This window comes from Tachysurus vachellii, chromosome 10 (genome assembly GCF_030014155.1).
Source record: "Tachysurus vachellii isolate PV-2020 chromosome 10, HZAU_Pvac_v1, whole genome shotgun sequence".
In the NCBI taxonomy this organism is placed as follows: Eukaryota; Metazoa; Chordata; class Actinopteri; order Siluriformes; family Bagridae; genus Tachysurus; species Tachysurus vachellii.
The window spans coordinates 23994692-24017079 of NC_083469.1; the positions used below are offsets into that span (position 1 = coordinate 23994692).

Sequence of the window (22388 nt, forward strand, 5' to 3'; positions counted from 1 at the left end):
AAAACAAACAGAAATGAAAAGCCTTACAATATCCTGGCTGCATACTGTAAGTATTCACACCCTTTAACTAAATTTTATTTTATTCCACTCTTCTTTGCCAAAATGCTACAGATCTATCAAATTACCAGAGGAAGAGATTTCCCCTAATATTATAGAAACCTTCCATTTTAACATTATAGATTTCAGCAACTATAAACATCCCTTCCCTCCTTTTTTTATCTCTTGAAATTAATAAGACCAAACACTGCAGATTTTCCTGTCATTGAAAATTTTTTTTTATCCTAACTTGTATAATAATAGGCATATCACCTGCTGTCATGTGGCAGTTTCTATGCTTTATTTCCTATCATCCATTTTTCTGTAATAAAATTTCAGTACAGGTGTCGTGGTACTTAATACGGTTTCAATATCAAGGTCAAAGTATTGTTATAGCGACAGCTAACCAGAGCTCTAATCTCCAAGGAAGGCGTCCTTCACGGATCAGTCCTTAATCCTCTTGCTTCCGTTTATGTTTTTTTTTTATGATGCTTCGTGGTCAAAACACTGGAAATCCTAAGCTATACTCCTCTTTCACATTCTTTTCACTTCCACACCGATGCCTCTGTTGTTAATTGCGCTATGGACAAAAATGTCTCATAACATCAGTGATGACCTTGGTCTTTACTTTTAAAGTAAATATGGTTCACGCAGACACAAGGGAGATCGCAGGTTTCACACATTTGTGTAAAGCTGCGTTGTGAACATGTAGACTGTTAAATGTGCTATAGAAATTGAATTGAATTTAAATTCTAAATGAAACCACCTTATTTCATTGATGTTGCGTGTGAACTTTAAATGTAAGTATAACAGGATGAAATGTGTTGTAATGAGGTGGTGTGAGTAGAATAAATACCTCAAGGTATGCTTACTCTGACACGTGATGCTAGCTAACTGCATCTTTACTAATTTTTCTAACTGCTTGTGTGTATTGATATCTTGGTAGTGACCAAATGTCTCCATAAGCAAGAATTTTGAACTTTTTATGGTCTCTATGAGGGAAAACTAAAACACTGTGAGTATGTGAGTGTGTGAGTGAGTGTGTGCGTGCGTGAGTGCGTGCGTGCGTGAGTGTTTGCGTGAGTGCTTGCGTGAGTGCGTGCGTGAGTGAGTGCGTGTGTGAGTGCGTGAGTGCTTGCGTGAGTGAGTGCGTGTGTGAGTGCTTGCGTGAGTGAGTGCGTGAGTGAGTGTGTGTGTGTGTGTGTGTGAGAGTGCATGAGAGAGTGAGTGAGAGTGCATGAGAGAGTGTGTGAGTGCATGAGAGAGTGTGTGTGAGAGAGTGTGTGAGTGAGTGAGAGTGTGTGTGTGTGTGTGTGAGTGAGTGACTGTGCGAGTGTGAGTGTGTGACTGCATGTTTGTTTGAGACAAACCCTCTGCTACTATCTGCTGATGAATGTCTATACATTACAATCTCTCTCTCTCCCTCTCTCTGCCCCCCCCCCCCCCATAATGACACCCAGTTATGTCTGACCCGAATCACACCACAATGATTCCATTTTCATTTATCTGTAAAGTGTCCCTTACCCTACATCTCTGAAGTGTCCGTTCAAATACCAGTGTAATCTGGGCTGTTGTCGTAGCAACCATTTTATCGCTCTTGGCAACCTAAATGATGTCTCTGACCTCTGGCGTTTGCAGCCACCTCCACCTCTTTCTCTCGCTGTCTTTCTTTCTGTTCCAGTTTGATCTCACTTCCTCACCCCCTTCCCCTTCTGCACCCTCCTTCCTGCTTTAGTCTTCTCTCTCTCTCTCTCTCTCTCTCTCTCTCTCTCTCTCTCTCTCTCTCTCTCTCTCTCTCTCTTTCTCCACACATCCCCCGTCTTTCTCGCCCCTCCTGTCAGTAAAAGCCTCTGAACTCGTCGTTAATTAATCTCAAAAGAGCAGTCTGTCCTTCTCGAAGTTCCACTTGACATTTTTAGCATGTTTTTTTCCCTCTAATATGCTGTCTGTCTCTCATTTCTCTTATAACTGCTTTTACTGTTGTTAAGTGGTAGCAATTTACACAAAGCTTTTCAGAACCTTCCATAACCCTTACGGAAACTGTTTGAACGCGAGTGGCTAAGAATTAATCATGTGCAAAGCAAAATCAAACGTGACAATGACACCACAGGGCCTACATATGAACACGGTCGAGTCATGCGAAAAAATCACGTGCGAGAAGACGATCTAGCCTACTAGCCTTCAAACTAGCTTCTTAGCAGATTAGCCAAGCTATATTAATCACACACATACAATAACCAGAGCGCAGCGTTAACGATCCCTAATGACTCCCTGCCTCCGTTATGAAAATAAACTTCTTAATGTCTCTATAGTTTTTTTTTGGCTTCCATTTCTGCAACACATGCAATAGGATCTGTCCGAGGAATCGTCTGGATTTGTCACTTTACGGCATCATAAGTCATTAGCATAGAGTTGAAAAAGAGTATAAATGTCACAGTGTTGTTTTGTTGCGTGATTGTGTCGCTGAAATTGTGGCTCAGTGGTGTGAAAACGAGCGAGTGTCTGTCTTTCTGTTGCTTGTTAGAATGAACGCATGGCATATATACAGACATTGTGACTTTTCTGTTAAATTTGAAATTGTTTTAATTATTCTCTCTCTCTCCTTCTCTCTCTCTCTCTCTCTCTCTCTCTCTCTCTCTCTCTCTCTCCCTCTCTCTCTCTCCTTCTCTCTCTCTCACTTTCTGCATGTTATCTCTCTGCCCTTTGTCTGTCAGTGCTGGCTCATCAACAATGACAGTGTCTGGCCACACACACACACACACACACACACACACACACACACACACACACACACACACACACAGATGGATTTTGTCAAGATCCTTTTTTAAATCTGAAACTAACGTAGGTGATGCAACCATCCTCTTAAACACACAACCGAGGAGCAGTAGATCATATCTTACACTTTATCACCCCACTATCTCTTTTTCCATTTCCTTCCTTCTCACTTGTCTCATGACTTCTCCTCTTTATCCTTCTTCCTGTCTTTCTTTTCCTTTCAACATGCTTCATTTGCTTGTATTGCACATACTGCAGGTGTGTGTGTGTGTGTGTGTGTCTATAGCTACTATCTCCTGCTTCAAAGCTTTGCATCGCCTTATTTATTTAACCTTAATGTTCCAAGGCTGGCCAATTAAGTGTGAATTATGTATTATTAAGCAAAGTTCTGGAAGCACTGCATTCTGCTTTCAGAGAGGGTGGATGTAGCTGCTGTGTGTGTGTGTGTGTGTGTGTGTGTGTGTGTGTGTGTGTGTGTGTGTGAGTGGATGATCCTACTCCCGTTGCTCTATTTGCTTTTGTTCTTGTATTCTTGTCTCCTAACTGCCTGACTCACCAATATTTTTCTTGACCAAAGCAAAAAGGTCAAGGTTAGCCTGGAAATTGCCTCAAAGCAATCAGTGCTCTCTTTCCAACTCTCTAAGTGTGTGTGTCCATGTGTGTCTGTGTGTGAACGTTTGACTATGTGTGTGTGTGTGTGTGTGTGTGTGTGTGTGTGTGATTGTCTGTGCTGTAAGACAGCCAGAGACAAAGGGGTCAGGTATGTTTGGGTATCTGTATGTATGTGTGTGTGTGTGTGTGTGTGTGTGTGTGTGTGTGTGTGTGTGTGTGTGTGTGTGTGTGTGTTTGTGCATTTTTTCTTTCATTGCTTTATTTGCCATGTAATTTGACATCTAATTATTTTCACTTGTTAACTCATTATCAACTTCTTTCAGTTATTAGATCAATGCCCCAATCGTTGAATCTTACTTCGACCTAATATTAACCAATTAAACAGATTTATTGAATATTAATTTGATCTAGTTTTTTTATTCCATATGCTGTTTTGTTCATCTAGAATAATAGAATTTAGAGGACACATTATATCACGGCGAAGGTTTGTTGCTTTAAAAGCTTTGATACCTTCCAATTGACAGCTGACAGAAGGGTCAGTAAGCATAGATACATAGTAGGTACCTTAATAAGGTGTCACTGAAGGCTCCTTTAGTGTTATTGATGGAATTTTTTGCCATTTTCACAACTATTGCCATCATTGTTGACTATTTATATATCAGTTTCATGCAGTTACTGCTCCAAACCACCATCTATTCCTACTAAATTCCCTCTCAACATTTGACAACCGTTGACAAAAGCAACACACACACAGATGTGTCTATAAAGGGCTTCCATTTACACTGTCTGACCAACACACACAGCACGTGAAGTTGTTTCTCACTAAGTCTGTATGCATGTGTGTGTGTGTGTGTGTGTGTGTGTGTGTGTGTTGTGTTAGAGATGCAGGACCTTTTTCCAAACACCTGTGTATGTGATGCTATGAGCCTATTTGTGTGATTTTATTTGTGTGTCTGATTGTGTGGTCCGAATGTCCCCATGATGATGGGAATACAGTATGTGACATTATTACGGCACCCATAAGGAAGATTTACTACCTTTTAGTTGCCGAGTAAAGATCAGAATTACAGCATTATTAATAATTAAAGGGAATATTTAGCTCCAGCCATTCAAGTAAATTTAATGGAAACTACTTAAACAATTAATGATTTACTTGTGTGTGTTTTGTGTATTGAACAGGTAGAGATTGAAAAGCTGGATTATCATCACTACCTGCCGCTGTTCTTCGACGGGCTGTGTGAAACATCTCACCCGTACGAGTTCTTCGCCCGGCAGGGTATACATGACATGCTGGAGCATGGTGGCACCAAAATCCTGCCAGTCATCCCTCAGCTTATTATCCCTCTAAAGAGTAAGCCAAACATCAATAGAGGCATTTTTTATTCCATAAAAATATGGTCATGCCAGTGAAAACACACAACACTTAAGATAAGATAAGATGAGATGAGATGAGATGAGATGAGATATAACTTTAATTGTCCCACAATGGGGAAATTTCTCTGCTACAGCAGCAAAAATATATAAAAAGAATAAATACATAATATTATATACAGTATATATATATAAAAACAAAAATGTATAAAAAGAGTAGTGGTTACACTGAAGGCATATTGCACATAGGTAATATTGCATGGCTGATGCAACAGGCTGCCACTTGGGCGGCGCCAGGTTTTAAAGAACCAAGCTAGCATTTAAATGTAATCTCAATAAACAAAAGAATAAAAAAAAAAAAAAAAAAAAAAAAGGATATCTATTCAGATTTCATACAAATTAAAACTTCCCAGGTAAAACAAAGTAACAGACTAAGACTAAAAACTGCGATTTATGTCAAATGTTGTAACCTTGAGTGTTGATTCAAGGGCAAGGAATTTACAGTGGTCAAGGCACTTTACAGTGGGGAAAAGGGGTGAGCTTCACAAAGTTTTGAACAATATATCTAGCTGGGGGTCAAGTCCAGAAATGGAAGATCACCATTAAACCAAGAAGGCTTAGAAACCAGAGAAAAAAACACTCTGAATTGCCAGCATTGGATATACAAGACAATGCAGTGAGAGAAGAGAAAAGCAGGGGTATAAAGCAGTAAGCAAAAAGTTAGTAAGAAATTATGAGCAACATGCAAGAGTTCAGATAACGCAGAAGGGCACTTATATTCTGGTGACAGGTAACCAATAGTACCCCCTAAGCCCTGATCCATCACCAGCAAGGTACACACCTGTGTCTCGGTGTAGAGCAATTTGGTGGTTCTTGGTCATTATTGATGTATGTGTGAGGGGCTGATGATACTTCTCTATAGTTTCGGACCTTTCGGACACTGTAGTGTGGTTGCCTGTGTGTTATCTGGTGTGCAAGATTGCTTTACAATTCTGCTATACAATACTGTAATGAAAGCACGTAACGTAAAAGTGGAATGTAAAGGGTATTTACTAGTTGGTAGTTCATAATAGTGAAGTGAACTGACAGTGAACTTTAAATACATGTGTAAGAGTAATTTGCAACATGCAGGACTTCGGAGGAGTCCACAATCAGGATCAATGTCCTCAAACGGGTCTGAGAAGTCTGAATACTTGTGTAATGTGTAACTGTTTAAATTGGGCCTAATATTACCACTCAGTATGCCAGTGTGTCCAGAAGTTACTGATGTATGTACCTGCTGCTGTTCTCACAGATGCAGCACTTGATGAGAAATGTGTACCAGTGGTTTGTGTCACATAATAAGTCATTTTCTGGTGGGTGTTCATAGGTTCAGAGGTCTGTGGTTGTATGGTGGCATCATGAAGTCTAAAAAAGGCATCTAACTTTTTGTTCATGGATCTGAGTGTATAGGTGAAGGTGAAATTAAATTGGGTGAAAAATAATTCTCAGTGTGCTAGTTGTGGGTTGAGGTGTTTGACAGCCATAATATACTTGGTTGCAGTAATCAGTGGGGACTGAAAAACCCTCAAGCCAGTGCTGCCATTCTTCAAAACTCAGCCTGATGGCTCCTTTACCTTCATCATAAATTCTTCTCATTGGTCAGCAGCTTATGAGAGATGAATACGCAAGGGTGTAATCGAGAAGGTGAGCCAGAATTCTTAGCAAGCACTTCACCAATTCCAATTTCATACAAATCTATATCCACCATGAATAGTCCTGCTGGGTTTTCAAAGGAAAGGTCTACAAGACAGTAGTAAGAGCAGCTCTGCTGTATACTGTAGGTAAGAGATTATAGCAGTAAGGAAAAGACATGAGGCAGAGATGAGGAGGTTGAGGTTCTCTTTAGGAGTGACGAGGATGTACTGGATTAGGAACGAGCACATCAGAGTGACGGTTCAGGTTGGCTGTTTTGAGGACAGGTCAGAGAGGATAGATTGAGATGGTTTGGACATGTACAGAGGAGGGAGATGGTTATATTGGTAGAAGGATGTTGGAGATGGAGCTGCCAGGTAAGAGGTCAAGAGGAAGTTCATAGAGGAGATATATGGATATGTTAAATTAGGACATGAAGGTAATTGGTGCATTATTAGAATATGCAGAGGGTAGAGTTAGGTGGAAACAGATGATTTGCTGTGGCGACCCCTAACGGGAAAAGCCGAAGTAGAGGTAGAAAAATTTGTCCTTCTGGGTTTGGATGACAATATAGGAGCACTGACGAAACATTTTTCAGTTATTCTGAGGCAGTTTCAGAAAAAAGAACCTTTCTGGGTTTGTCATTTAAGAGAACCATGAATGAATTGGCAGTAGACATAAGAGGTCCGAAATAATCTGTAGTTTATCAATTGTTTTCAATAGCCTTGGTCTTGGCCAATATTCATGTTCCACTAAGTTCTAGTGGGCACTGGTGGCTCTGGGTTACTGACAAGTTGCCATTGTTTTGTTTTTAAACAAGGCTCTTAACCTTCTCTGTTCCAAAGCACAGCATCATGACTTAACCTGTCTTCTGTTTTCAACTTCCTAACAAGCTGGGATATGACCAGCATGTTTCTTAAGATCTCATTTACTTGCCTGAAACACTGAAGGTACGTTGACTAACTCGTATGGCATAGTTAGATATTTACTGTACAGTGGTCTAGTGGTTCCAAAAGCCATCCTCCTCCCTTTGTCCTATTCTAATCATAGCCTATGCACTTTGTAAACAGAGCTTGTTAAATATTTAGCTGTTCAATGGCAGCTGTAATCAGTGGTAATGAGAGCATTGGAATGAAATGATGAATACATGGAGAGAAGGTTGTAAGTCCTCCTCCATTGCTACATGTTTGTGGCCTGAAAAAAAAGACAAAATCTCATAGTAGACCCCTTTAGAGTGTTTTTTGCATAATCCCATGCTTTGTGTGTTGGTGATTGGGTTGGTTTCTGTTTACTAAATACTTCTGCTAAGTCATGTAAAGGAATTAATACTTTAGGATTTGGGTTTTCAAGTATTGTACAGTGTAAGGGGAACTGACTGGTTCCCTTTAATATCTGTCTCCTTGTTGGCAGCAAGGAAAATAATAGGATAATATCCTTGACAGTTCCTCTTAATGACAAATAATCTTTCAAATCTGGTCTTTTGGCTGACAGTTTTTCCTGAACAAAAGGGTTGATTATGAAATTTTTAGACCCAGATAAGAGGCAATACTGGGATGGTGGTAGTTTGAACAAGCTTCCATAATTCATGATAAACATACAGAGAGAAAAACGGGTTTGTACTTGGTGCAAGGTCAAGATCTTAATGTTTTAGGTTGGAAGAATCCCTCACTTTCTCCATCAATAATGAGATCACATAGCCCATGAGTGGTAATTTCCAGAGTTGTATCGAATTGAATTGTATTGTATTGAATTTGATCCTGACGATGCCACAGTTACCCAGGCTGGGAGTCCATCCATCCACCCATTTTCTTTACTGCTTATCATACACAGGGTCGTAGTGCCAACCCAATGCAGGGCACATTCACACACTCACAAACTACAGACTCTTTGTGGGGTGCCAATACTTGTGATAATTGTAAATGTAATTGTTGAATGCTCAAGTTTCTTCAATTAAATGCTAGATTTCTGCTAAATTACCACAGACATTTGATTTCATATTCTTTTTTCAATCTTTACCAAGAATTCTAGAGCTGAATATACCTACACTGGCAGACACGTAATGCAGTGGCCTCAAAATTCAACACGACACACACACACTTCTGCCTGAACTTTTCACTCCCATTTAGATATACCATTTTTTTAAACATCAATAGATCTGCAGATTGTTTTTTTTTTTCTTCTTTTTCTTCTTCTTCTTCTTCTTCAAACAAACACACGTACACAGCTCTAATAATGCAATTATAAGTGGACGCTTCCTCATTGGTTCTTGATTAAGAGAGAACTTTCTGACCTGAGAGTGCAGTAAAGCCCACAGCCGAAAGTACAGACCCATGCTAATTACTACAGACAGAGAAACAGAGAGAGACATAGACTGAAACGTTTAGGCTTCAACTACTTCAACTTGCAAAATGCTTTTTTTTTCAGACTTTTAGATAATTGGTGAGCGATTCATGTAGACAGAACGCCAGCATTCAGGTCAACGGTGACAGGTAGCCTCTAATGGAGAAGAATAAGGGTCATTCTGCCTGTGAGACATTAATATCTGTAGTAATACATTTTTATATTATAAAAAAGAAATTAAAACATGGGGTTAAAGAGACAGACTAAAAAACTAAAACGCTGCTGCATCAATCCCATAATGTAGAGATGAAGCAAGTCCTAAATCCCACTGGTATCTAAGGGGCTTTTTACACCTGGTCACTTCATGCGTTTTCTGTGATCCGATAGCTATCCGATGGTAAAAAGACCAGGTCTAAATGCCCTCCGAAACGTTTTCAAGACAGATATAAATCCGATCGTTTAAACCACTTCAGGAGGTGGTCTGGGACGCGTTTCAGATGAAACTGGACAGGTGTAAATGAATGTGGTTGTTCAAGCCACATACGTCAGCGCTATACTCCTCCCAAACGGAAGTACGTCACTCACAAGTGATCTTTCACCCAGGCGTCTCGTTGGGTCTTAAAATGCGCTGCTGCCACCAGCGAAAATGCAGCAAACATTAAATGCTGTTTTTTGTAACATAACCCTCTTAACAAGTTTTTTCGTCTTCTTTTTGATTGCATTCTGAAAACCGCATACACCAAAGTGTGTTCCACTTCAATTACCCCGAAATGAGGTAAAATATATTTGCATATTGGGCGGGAGTAGAAAGAGCGGATCGATATCCGATTCGCCAAGACACATTTATGTGGCCTAATGTAAGTGGAACAGTTTTAACAAATCAGATAGCTATCGGATCAGAGACAACACATGAAGTGACCAGGTGTAAAAAGGCCCTAATATAAAAGAAAAGTTAGTTATACCATATAAAAGGGAGGGGTGTATATTCTTTTCTTTAAACGTCACCCAAGCATTAACTAAATTGAATTTCTTATAAACTGAAACAAACAAAGGCAACATGGCTTTTGGATTTTGTGTGCAAGAAAACATTAAAACATTGACACAAATGCAAATATCAACTGTCGAATACTTGTCATACAAGATGGTTTATCTACATTATTAACGAATAAACGAGTATTGCCTTAATCCATAAAATGTTAACACTAATCCTAGTCCAAATGTAAAATACCTTATCAGAAGAAAGCATACAATGTCATATATTACATTACAGGGTCTGTGTGAGTGAATTCTGAGATTACATTAAAAAAAAAGTTATAATTTTGTTTTTTTGTTTTTTTAATAATGAAAAGAATTTCTCAAACCCTGCCAAAATACAAGAGGTTTCAGTTCATTTCACATCTGTCGTTCTCTCATTCACAACGTTAGTCACACTTACACATGGAAATTACATACACACAAACAGACAAGAGCTAACACGGCTTCAAGCACTCAGTCAAACGTGCACAAGCATTCAATAATAAGCGATGAGGGGTGATGCGTGTTTAACAGAAATTTTCTCCAAGCTGTATATATACTAATCAGCCATAACATTAAAACCACCTGCCTAATATCATGTAGGTTCCCCAAGTGCCGCCAAAACAGCTCTGGCTCAATCTGATTACGATCTGAGGAATTTGGAGTCCAAGTCAGTACCTAGAACTCTTCATCATGTTCCTCAATCCATTCCTGAACCTCTGCCGCTCGTCAGAGTTGCTCAGATCCTTACGCTTCCAACACATCAACTTTGAGTGCTCACTTGCTGCTTGATATATCCTGCCCATCGATAAGTGCCACAGTAACAAGATAATCAATGATATTCGTGTCACCTGTTAGTAGTTTTAATGTTATGGCTTATCTTGTTTTACCGCTGGCATCGGAGACTCCTTCCACAAATACTAAATCTTTTTCTACAGGACGCAGTTATATGATTTTAAGCTATTTGTGAGGAGTGTCTGCTATTAACATGTTTCTGTGTAAGTAAATACAATAGAAGTTATAAGATATTAGAATATTCAAATTTTCTTCTCTATAATCTTGCCATGAAGTTATTTGGAGAATTGCCAGTGCTGCTGTTATTAAAAATGAACCAAAAGCTTCTGACCAATCAGAACCGAGCAGCTAGAGGCAGTGGTATAAACGTAAATAGTAAAACTTAAATGTTTACCTGTGTTAGTAGCTGGTATTCTGCTGTTAGCAGTATATCGTATCTCTGTTGTTGCAAGTACCCTGATATCGTCCTTATTCAACAACAAAAAAAACAACATTCAACGCTCGCAGCTTTGTTCACATAGTGAAATAGAGGTGGAGCTACCAGGCGGCAAAATGTTTGACGTCATTTGCCGTCAATTGTCATTTCCAGATAGTTAACAATCGTTAGTGTTACATTTGAGACAATACTACCTTTTTAAAATCCATACACCAGACAGTAGAACACATACAGAGTGCATAGTGTGTAGCGTGTTATTTGAGACGCAGAATTTTGTCCTGTGCCGATAATTACGCGTAGGAACGATGGCACAAGGTGTTAATTTCTATATCAGCAAACCCTTTAAAAACAAGCTCACTTTAAAAGCACAGTCTCTAATCCTCTGGAAACTCTCTGCTCACAGACATGTATTTCTGGAGATTGACTAATATTGCGGATATATTTCTATCAGGAATTTGACTCAACGCAGTTACTAAAACCTTCCAAATGTCACCCAGCTCTGGCATTTAGAGAAGGCGTTGGTGCCCAAGGTCGCTTGCTTTTAGAGTTCAATATGCGGCACGCTGACACATGAATTAATGATTACTTTATTCCAAGAGATTTGCAGGCGGATGCACGCACTGATAGATCGTTCTCTCCTCACCTCTCTCCTCTCCTCACCTCTCCTCTTTTCTCCTCTCCTCTTCCTCCTCCCTCCTTTTCCCATCCCTCCGCTCCATCCTTCCACATGAGAAAGATGAATTATTGAACAATCCACCAGGCTAAATGTCACACCTGGGGAAAATGGTGTGCCGTGGTTTGGTAATTAGAATTTCAATGTTTGTGTTTGAATGAAGAGTATATGAGTGAGTCATATTGAATGAACCATCTGAACAGAGCTGGTGGCAGCTAGCATTTCGGCACTGACAGGAAACGAGACCGAATGTGCTGGAATGAGGCTCAGAAATCATATTCATTTCTTCAATTTCCATTCATTTCAAGGATAATAAACCTAAAGTAAAGTGTGGTTATACAGTAGGATGATTATTGTAAGATTCTCCTTCCAGGTATGTTCAGGAAATAATAATAAAACCCTCCAGACAGCTTCACCGTATTAATGACGAGACCTTTTTTTCCTTTGTTAAATAACAACATACTTTTTTTAACCCATTCACTTTCAGACTCATAATTACTTTCAAATTAGCTTCCTACAACAAGGTCCTAGACTAATAAGGAAGAAGGTAATAGTTGACAACATAAAAAGAGTTGCAGGACCACCTGAAAGCAGCGTGAACAGTTCAGCAAGACACATCTCTGCTGCTATTAACGGAGCAAGGGAACAAGGTGTAACTAATTAACTGCCAAGCCGATCGCCTGACCGAATCTTGGTGGAGTGAAAAGTTTGAAATTTCTAGAGATATTTCTACAAGATACTCTAGAAATTAGACCCAAAACTGAAACACATTTCAGCTAAAAAAAAAAAAAATCAAAAAAAAATCTCAAAGCCGTAATCACCAGCAACATCTTTGGAGCAAAGTAGTAAGGTTGGTAATACTTCAATTTCATTTTCCAGCATGGAACAAATCCAGGGAATTTCGCATGAGCCAGTTTCCAAGCCTGACTGAGCAAACCACGGAGACGAGCTACAGTCAAGGACGTGATCAAGAAAACGAAGGTTACTCTAACAGAACTCCAGAGGTCCTGTGTGGAGATGAGAGAGTCTGTCAGAAGGTCAAGCATCTCTGCAGCACCTCACTAATCACATCTTTATGGTAGAGCAGTCAGACGGAAGTCATGTGACAAGTCGCCTGTCCACTAAAACACTCAGGGGACTCTCGGTCCATGAGAAACAAGACCTCAAGTCTGGAGATTCCAAGAAAACACAGACTAAGGCAATCATCAAGTGCCTTCAGGACAAGTCTGCGAATGTCCTTGAGCGAACTTGAACCTGACTGAACATCTCTAGAGAGACCTGAAAATAGAGATACAGCGATGCTCCTCATCCAACCTGACAAAGCTTGTGAGGTTTTGTAGAGAGGAATGAAAGTACTGTAGATCCCTAAAGCTGAAAGCACAAAACGACGCACAAGTGCCGTGTGAAGGGACTGGATACTGCTGTGATATTTTAGGATATTTTTGTTCAATTACATTTATGAAATGAAGTATGAAAATAGTAATTGGAAGTGAAAGGGAAAAAAAAAGATTAAATTAGCAATAAACCAGCGTTATGCTACTAAATTACGTTTGTGCCTGCACAAAAATAGAACTTTACACAGCCTAGTCTTTAAATGTAGTTAGAGTCTACACCAGAAGCTGCAAGTTATTTTTAAATATTCCAGTTAGTTTTTCATATTTTTCAACACAAATGATAAAATAAGAGAATTTTCCAGCACTAGTGGTACAAAATATTTGACTAATTGTCTTTTGTTGCTATTCTGACGTATTATTTTGGCAGGTTTATACTCGACTTAATTGGTGTTGAAATGTAACTTGAACAGCTATTTTGTTTTAAATGTTGAGGTTCATTTCTAACATGCCTATATTTATTAAAGTTAGCATGTTTTTATTTATTTAGTTAGTTATTGCTAACAAAAACCAGGCTAGGCAGCCAGTCAGATTCTAGCTAATGATATAAATTGGTCATTTCCATAATATTTTACTTCAGATTAACTTCTTGGCAAACTATTTAGTATTAGCCCTGCAAGGATTGAATAGTGTTTAGGCAAATCAGAGTATTTTCATTCAAATTAAAACCATCTTCTAGCAAATAAAAGTTATTTTTCACATACAGACATTAAAAAGAAACATTTACTACTTGAGTACATTAAAAATAGTAACCTTTTACTTTCAAAAATATTTTTTTAATAAATTTTTTTTTAAACAATTTTGACACCTTATCTCACTTTTGCACTTAAATTTAATTTCTCAGCACGTTATCTACCTTTGACCGATGTCAATAACTGCACTGAATTAACACCGGAGGTTCTATCCGCTTCAAGCCGAGCGCTATGGAAAGATTACATTGAGAATCTGAGAAGCAACGAGAAACGTAGCTGAATCAGACGACGTGAAACAAGATCCTACGACTGAAGCAACTGCTACGTTCAAATTGCTGGAAATTGCAGCCTTTTGAGATTCTATCCACAAGAGATTTCAGGCCACAATGTACTCCTGGAGAAAATTGGATGGAATATCATAACAGTGCCGTGGTTTCTCAAATCACTGCATGCCTTTTTTCAGGCCATGAACGATAAACCTGTAAAAGCAGGAAAAGCGCAAAACTTCAGAGGAAGTAAACCTTTCACCTGAATCATCTCCAGTCCAATGCACAAATCTGGATGTTCTACTCAGGGGATGAAATCTTCAAACACAGCGCTTGGACGCAGATGTTGATAAACTAGCCTCGGAGAAACCGGCGTCTCGACACGTTGAAGCATTTAACAGATCTCTTTGACGTTATTTATGTCAGGATCAGAGCCTAGCAGCAAAATCATAAAACCGGCTAATGTGTTCTCTTCAGGCCATCCATCTGATCTGGACATTAGTCTTACTAATGAGGTAATGCGTTTCAGGCTCTTCAATACGTGTCATAACGGATTGTTTTTGGTTTTTTTTCCCCAGTGTGTTATATCATAATATTTCAGTTGTGCTTTTGGTTTGTTTTATTCCAGATTATTATTAAATTATAATGAGTAACAATCACACATTTACCGTACCTCATAGATGCATTACCTGCTTTTTATTATGATTTGTTTTTCTACCAAATATCTTTTTAAACACAAATCAGACTTCATCGTATTTGGTCAGTGTAGCAAATTTGTTTGCTTTTTTCTTTTCTTTTTTTTTTTCCTGTTCATTTCCAGCGACCATTCAAGTGGCTCAGGTTGCTATATTTTCTTGGAAAATGAATGGAGTGTGAATGCGAACCTGACGTAGCATGGCGCAAAGTGCACCCAGCGTGAGGAAATTGCACTTACGTAACTTATGTTAAGATTGACGTACAGAGAGCTAGAAAATGTCCTGTTGTGTTTCTTGCAGCGCCGAATAACTGCACAACTCGGACTGTAGTTCCGGTTTGTAATGTGAACCAAGGGTCAATGTTAATAATGTGCCTGCACATGCTCGAAGATTAATTATAAACAGGTTTTAAAAATAAATGACAATTTTGATAGAGAGAGAGAGAGAAAGATTTCACAGATTTAACATAATTGATACGTTCAACATCAAACTGAACTAAATGTGCTAAAACTGTGTTAAAGTGTGCAAAATTTTTGTGTGTTTACTTTTTTGTGTGTTAATTATACCACACTGTTGATGAGTGCGCAGTCCAGATATGACGTCAGCACGAACACAATAGTGTTGACATTTTATTTTTTAAAGGTTTGTCAATGGAACTGTTTGAAAGAGCCTCCAGTGTCAGACGTTTTAAAAAAAAAGATGGATTTAAAGACAGAGATAAAAGCAAGGATGTTGAGGGAATGTTCGCTTAAAGCACCATTTATATAAGAGATAACAGGAAGTGACTTGTCTTGCAGCTGTTCCACAATAACGTATGATTCGGTTTATACTGTACAACAACAACTGCAACTATAAAGGGATAAAAAACAACAACAACACTATACATGTTTATGCATGAGTAGATGAGCACAATAACAAGTCACAAGCTGAAGGTTGTCATTTTTATGAATGCAACATTTTTAATGAAAAAGTATTAAGAAAAGGAAAATAAAAAGTTTCTTTGTTCAGTAATGAAATATAATTGTTAGCAAACCCCTTTTAAACCATTTCAGGAAAATTGTCCTTTTTTCCCGGATTGTTTTCTTCCTTATGTGGTTAAGTAATAAAAGATAACTGCAAGCAACAAGTTTTTATAGAACTGGATTTTAAGAAGTTAGTGTTGCCTTTAGTGCCTTTCAAATTCCCCCAAACCCCTAACGCTGTTTCGCCTCAGGCCATAGATATGTACTGAGGTTTTTTTTTGTAGGACAGCCTATATAAAAAAACTATATTAATAAAAAAAAGCAACTGCCCTCTCTCATGTGTCAGATTGCTGTGTGGCTTTGTAACCCAGATTTCCAAACGTCTTTTCCTTTTTTTTTTTTTTCCCTCCACTGTGCAGATGATTTACAGGTGAGCGAAAGAAGCTCAGCACCTGTTATTGGATGTGAAAATCATAACGAGGACATTATACTCCTGAGTGCACTTTCAAAGTTCTATAACAACTTATAAGATTCCCCTTAAATTCAGAGCGCTTTAGGGAAAAAAAAACATTGGATACATACTTCTATGTACGTGTATATGGTATTAAACTTATGTTTTATTTTATGCCTTCAGTTTTTGTCCTGTTAGTGTTGCCCTGCTTTGGAACCATGTTGTTTCCGTGCTAAAGCTGAATCCATTCGATTTTGAAAATATATCTTTACAAGAGTCACAAAATATCAGCGTCTAATCCTGAAACCTTGCGATTCATTTTATAAGTAGTGTTTATTGTTTATTCAATCGCTTTCTCTACAATGAAACTAATTCCTGCCACGTCGGCTTCCTGTAATGCCAAGCGGCGTATAATAAGAAAAAGGTCAAAACCAGGAAGTGCAATGAGAAACTGGGAACAAGGAGGATGAAAGAAATGTAAAGCTTGGGCTTACTTTGAATGCAACACTCGTTCGTGTTTTTTTTATTATTATAATTTGTATAAAATACCCTGAAAAATATGTACAACATGATGAAAAGAAATAGTTTAAGCCTCAGTCAGTGTGTGTGTGTGTGTGTGTGGGTGGGTGTGTGTGTGGGTGGGTGTGTGTATGGGCCCCTTGTCAGTCATTTTTTTTAAAAGATACTCCCCAATGATTCTTCACTCCACCTCGGCTCAGTCTGCTCAGAAAGGAAAAACATGGCTGAAATCCACAAGTAGCCAGCAAAAAAAAAAGTCTTAAAGGTCTAACAGCAAAAGGTTGAGGACAGAAGATAAGACAGGGCCGGAGATGGGACTAGAACCGAATCAGAACGTTTAAATGTAATGAAAGCTCACATTCCAAAATCTAGTGGAATATATTGTATAGACAAGAAGCTAGTTTTTTTGAACTCTATGCATATGAAGCACCTGCTATACAAGTCCCTGTGTAAGTTGTTGCTATAGAAACAATACCGTGTTCGAAACAGTGTATTGGTACAAACCTGTAATTTTACGCTTATAGAAGGAATTCCTGTCGGAGCTGCTGCTATGGAAAATAAACGAGAGTTCAATTACGCTGCAGTACGAGGAAATTAATCAGCTCTTTCTGACCAATCAGAATAGAGGACACGGTAGCGCCGAGGCATAATGTTTTTTACTAGAGGTGTAAATCACAGCGTCTGTCTGTTGTCTTCTCATTCATTCAGTCTGTCACTGTGTTATACTGAATCAAATGGGAGATGATGAATAGGAGAGAGGTTCAGATAAAATACAGAAGTGCTCTCTCTCTCTGTCTCTCTCTCTCTCTCGCTCTCTCTCTCTTTCTCTCTCTCTCTCTCTATTTCTCTTTCTCACTCTGTTTCTCTATTTCTAGCTCTCTCTCTCTTGCTCTCTATCTCTTTCTCTCTCGCTCTCTCTCTATCTCTCTCTATCTCTCTCTTTCTCTGTCTCTTTCTCTGTCTCTCTCTCTCTCTCTCTCTCATGCATTTTCTGCCTTCCACCATCCTTTGATTGCACACAGACATTAATGCACCACCTGGAATTCATTTAGCAAAAGTTTGTGTGTGTGTGTGTGTGTGTGTGTGTGTGTGTGTGTGTGTGTCCGTCCGTCTAGGCTTACTTTGCTTTAATAGAGAGAGGATTACTCTTATCAGGCTAGGCTAAGTGGAGGGCCTGCAAATGCTAATGCATGCTCAGACTGATTTGCGTGCGGAAGGGTTATCACTCCTCCAGGGAACAGCAAGCACACACACACAAACACACACACACTCACACAAACACACACAAACAAGATGTTGCTTAACCTTTCAGTAAATGCTAGTCCGAGAAATGAAACATTGCTTCATTTTTGTTGCTTTCAGCAAATTCCAAAGCTGTTTCTGAATATTTTTTGTTGTGTGGTTATTTCGGTGTGACTTTATCGCCCTCTGATTTAATAATGCTCTTTGGGTCTTAACCCCTTCGACTCCCAGGAGCCTCCAATGGCTGCTAAGGTTACATTCCTTGTTCTCGTAACAACATACTTGCCTTATTAGTGTCACTGTAGTCACTGAATAATTCATCGTATGTATTAACGCTGAATGGCTGAATAATAAACCAGACGTTTAAGAGGTTAGACTCTGAAATGATTTCCCTCTCTATCATTTTTAACGTCTTTATTTTTCCCCCCTCTTTTCCTTTTTCTTTGTGGTCTTTCCGTCCCGTTGGTCTCTCTCTGGCTTGACAACCAAATCCGATAGATTTAATAAGAGCATGTGAACTTTTACACTTTCATTCAGTTATCCAGTTAGTCAGTCATGCACCAGCATCACAATGCATGAATCATGCAGATCCAGAGCAGGAGATTTGGGTAATATTCACATTCAAGACTAGATCAGAATGCGGGAAAATGTGATCTCTGTGTTTTTCACTGTGAATGTTAGAGCCAGAGCCAGGTGGATTTCCTGGGATTTTTATACACAACAGGTAAAATGGTGCGCAAAACAAAAACCACCCAGCAAGCATCAGTTGTCCAGCCTTGTTGATGAGAGACAAGAGCTGACAGGATGTCTGCGGTAGCACAAATAATCACTCTGCACAGCCGCGGTGAGCAGAAAAGCATATAATTCAACAGCACGTTGAAACTTCAGGTGCATTTAATTGGACCACGTTACAAACCTGAGGCTACAAGGGCTTAAAGTGTTTAAATCCACATCTGACTGCTACAACGAAGACTCAGTACATGTTAAATAAGCGTCTCCTTAACAATTATACACAGTATACGTGAAGCACCTACTGTACAGGTTTCTGGGAATGTTGGTTAAATGTTGCTGTTAAAATGCTAATTACCAACTATTACAGTGTTCTTAATATAAAACTTGTATTTAAATAGATATAAATATTTAAATATGCAAATATACACTGCTGTTATATTTATTATTAATAATAATAATAATAATAATAATAATAATAATAATAATCACCTTTTGGTTTAGGCCACGCCCACTTTGGGATAAAATCTCAATACGGATCAGAATATCAGGATAACTGTATATTCAGTATAAATGAAGGTAGCAAGTGAACTTGATGGAAATAGAAAGATTTGTCGTTCTCTCTCTGTCTCAGACGCTCTGAACACGAGGATTCGGCAGGTGATCTGTTCCACGCTGAAGGTTCTACAGCACCTGGTGGTGTCGGGAGAGATGGTGGGAGAAGCTCTGGTGCCGTACTACAGGCAGATCTTACCCATCCTCAACATGTTCAAGAACATGAACAGTGAGTACAGGGAGCACCGAACAGAAGGACAACACACACAAACAGCACACAATACAGCAGAACAAACACGACCCACGACTGAAAAACACAACACAAGGTGAAGATCACATGAAAGTGTCATGCAATGCAGCAAAAACACAACACAACACAAGCAAGACAACACATTCGTTCAGTACAACAAAGCTCAACACATGACCATACACTACACAACTACACAACAAGACAACTCCCAGCATAACACACATTGTAACACAATATATTCTGAATCAGCAGAGACACACACACACAAACATACACACACACACACACACACACACACACACACAGACACTAATGTACATTCACTTCACGAATCAATACACAATTTGACTCATTTGGCTTTCATTTTCAGTGGCATTAAAGGGTCCCGTGTGCATGTGTGTGTGTGTCTGTGTGTGTGTGCGTGTGTGTATGTATATGTGTGTTTGTGTGTGTGCTGCCCTTTCAGGGAACACATTCGCCCAAAGTGAGAGTAATTCGTGACAGTTTGGAGATTTGACTTGTCCTCACGAAGCAAAACGTGTTTTGAAAAGTGTTTTGACGTACAGTTTGGTAAACCGAAGCAGCCGAAATTTAAGCCCTGCATAATAAGGATTTACTGGGAGAGTTCAGAGCACTGACGTTATTAAACACGCAAAATAATAAGAATAAGAAGAAGAATTTAAGCGGCATGTGTAACAAACACAGAGTGCTGTTTTATCAGCATTTGTAGTGAGCTCATGTGTGACATTAGCTTTGAGTATGGGGTAGGGGAGGGGGTGCACAGGAAAGGAAGGAAAAAAAGCACAAATACATGAGAATGAACACACACACGCACACACACACGAACACACACACACACTGTGGCAATATTGCACCTGCTGGTTTTCGTTGTTACAGCCCGGTACACGCATCTAAAACAAATGGTTCTTAATGAGGTCTAGTATCCTGTGTGTGTATCTACAAAATGTCACTGTTTGTGCGTGTGTGTGTGTGTGTGTGTGTTTATGTGGTACATGTAATGCATACCTAATGTACGTGTAATGCATACACAACATGTGAATGTGGCTTAAAGTACACTGAAAAGCTAATTAAATCCTTTACTGCAGACACACACACACACCCACACACACACACACACCAAGCTGCTACAACAACCGGGTCTCCTTTCTGTTTTGTGCACGTTTTGAACTGTGTGTGTAAACAGATAACATGGAAATAGATTTCCCACTTAAACAGAAAAAAAGGTCTGTCCAAGTAATATATTTAAATGACTAAAATGTAAATGGATTACAAAAACATACTTTCCTAATATATATTTATCCGTCTTCAGTAAGCAATTTATCCTGGTCAGGGTCCCAATGGATCCGGAGCCTAATCCTGAGAATGCTGTGAGTGAGACCAGAATACACCTTGGATTGGATTGGATGGGACTGGGTGGGATTGGATGGGATTGGATGCTGGTCAATCACAGGCCATTACACACACCACACACACACACAGAGACACACACTTTCAGAGCTACGTACAGTAGCCCTTCTACTTAATGTGTTTCGGAGTTGTGAGGAAAACAGAGGATTCCCCAAATTTGATTTTGCTTCTTCAGGCAACAGCTGGAAATTTGACCATACTGAATCTGTTCTGATACAACACAATAGTGGTGGTGCTATTGACACAATATTGTCAGTGGTGCTATTGACACAATATTGTCAGTGGTGCTATTGACACAATATTGTCAGTGGTGCTATTGACACAATATTGTCAGTGGTGCTATTGACACAATATTGTCAGTGGTGCTATTGACACAATATTGTCAGTGGTGCTATTGACACAATAGCCTATAAATTTGATTTCCTCTATTTGATGATACTAGTGAATGTGATACAATATGATACGATGCTCTGTTTGACAATCCGGTATACTATGATACAAAACGAATCAATTCATTGGGCACAGATTCAGTTGACGGTACCACAGAATCTGATTCGATACGATTTGAACTCTTACTTCAACTATACCACTGATTCTGAATCAATTAATCATATGATTCTGATTCTTAAGGTAATGATTTGATATTTTTATCGATACTACTGAATCTACTACTGAAACGATTCGTGAGTTTGATTCGAATTCGGAATCTGATACAATCCGATTGTGATTCTTCAGCAAAGAATAGATATTTGACAATAATATTAAACCACAAGACTGCTGACTCTGATCTAGTACTAGTTTATAATTGATTCATGATTGTTGCCTTAATTCATTTCATTTGTTTTTTAAATTGATGCATCGTTCGAAATATCGTGACTATGGACAATTCGCCTAAAGGAAGGTTTTAATTCTTATAATATTAATTCTTAACACTGCAGCTTCTTTTCAGACAGTTCTTTTGTATAAAATGCTTTTCTCTGCTTTTCTACCTTAAATTTGTCTATTGTTGAGTTAAAAAACACAGAAAGAAAGAAATATTTTCATGGTGTGTTTTACTGGAGATTATGTAAATGACTTGGGTTGCTTGAGATGTTGCGAGTGAAATGACGGCATCTCCGAGTGCCTGATGTCTCCGATTCTCAGCTCCAAGCCAGCAGCGTTTTGGTGAACTCATTTCCTGGGCTGTTTTGCGGTAGAAAAGCGGAATGGGGATTAGACAGATTAGACACTGGCTCTGAAAGCAGCATGAGCACTTTTTGTTTTTTTGTAAAAACTGCAGCTTTTATTTGAAAAAATTGAAGCCAGAAGAAGTTAACTACCTGCTGTGGTAATATAGAAATAGATCGTAACAGAGGACTAGGGGTGTGTGTGTGTGTGTGTGTGTGTGTGTGTGTGTGTGTGTGTCTCTGCCAGCCATATGTCTCACTCATGGTTGTTACTCCAATCTGGCCACCTGCAGGGCTCTCTCTCTCTCTCTCT

At 39.0% G+C, this 22388-nt stretch overlaps 1 protein-coding gene across 1 annotated transcript in view; it reads left to right on the forward strand.

The window, feature by feature from the left end:
* pacrg (PARK2 co-regulated) overlaps window positions 1–22388 on the forward strand; it is a 113682-nt gene that overhangs the window by 42093 nt on the left and 49201 nt on the right. The window contains exons 3-4 of the mRNA XM_060880419.1: window positions 4606–4777; window positions 19311–19460. Of these exons, the coding sequence (XP_060736402.1) occupies window positions 4606–4777; window positions 19311–19460 (322 nt within the window). The remainder of the gene's footprint in view (window positions 1–4605; window positions 4778–19310; window positions 19461–22388) is intronic.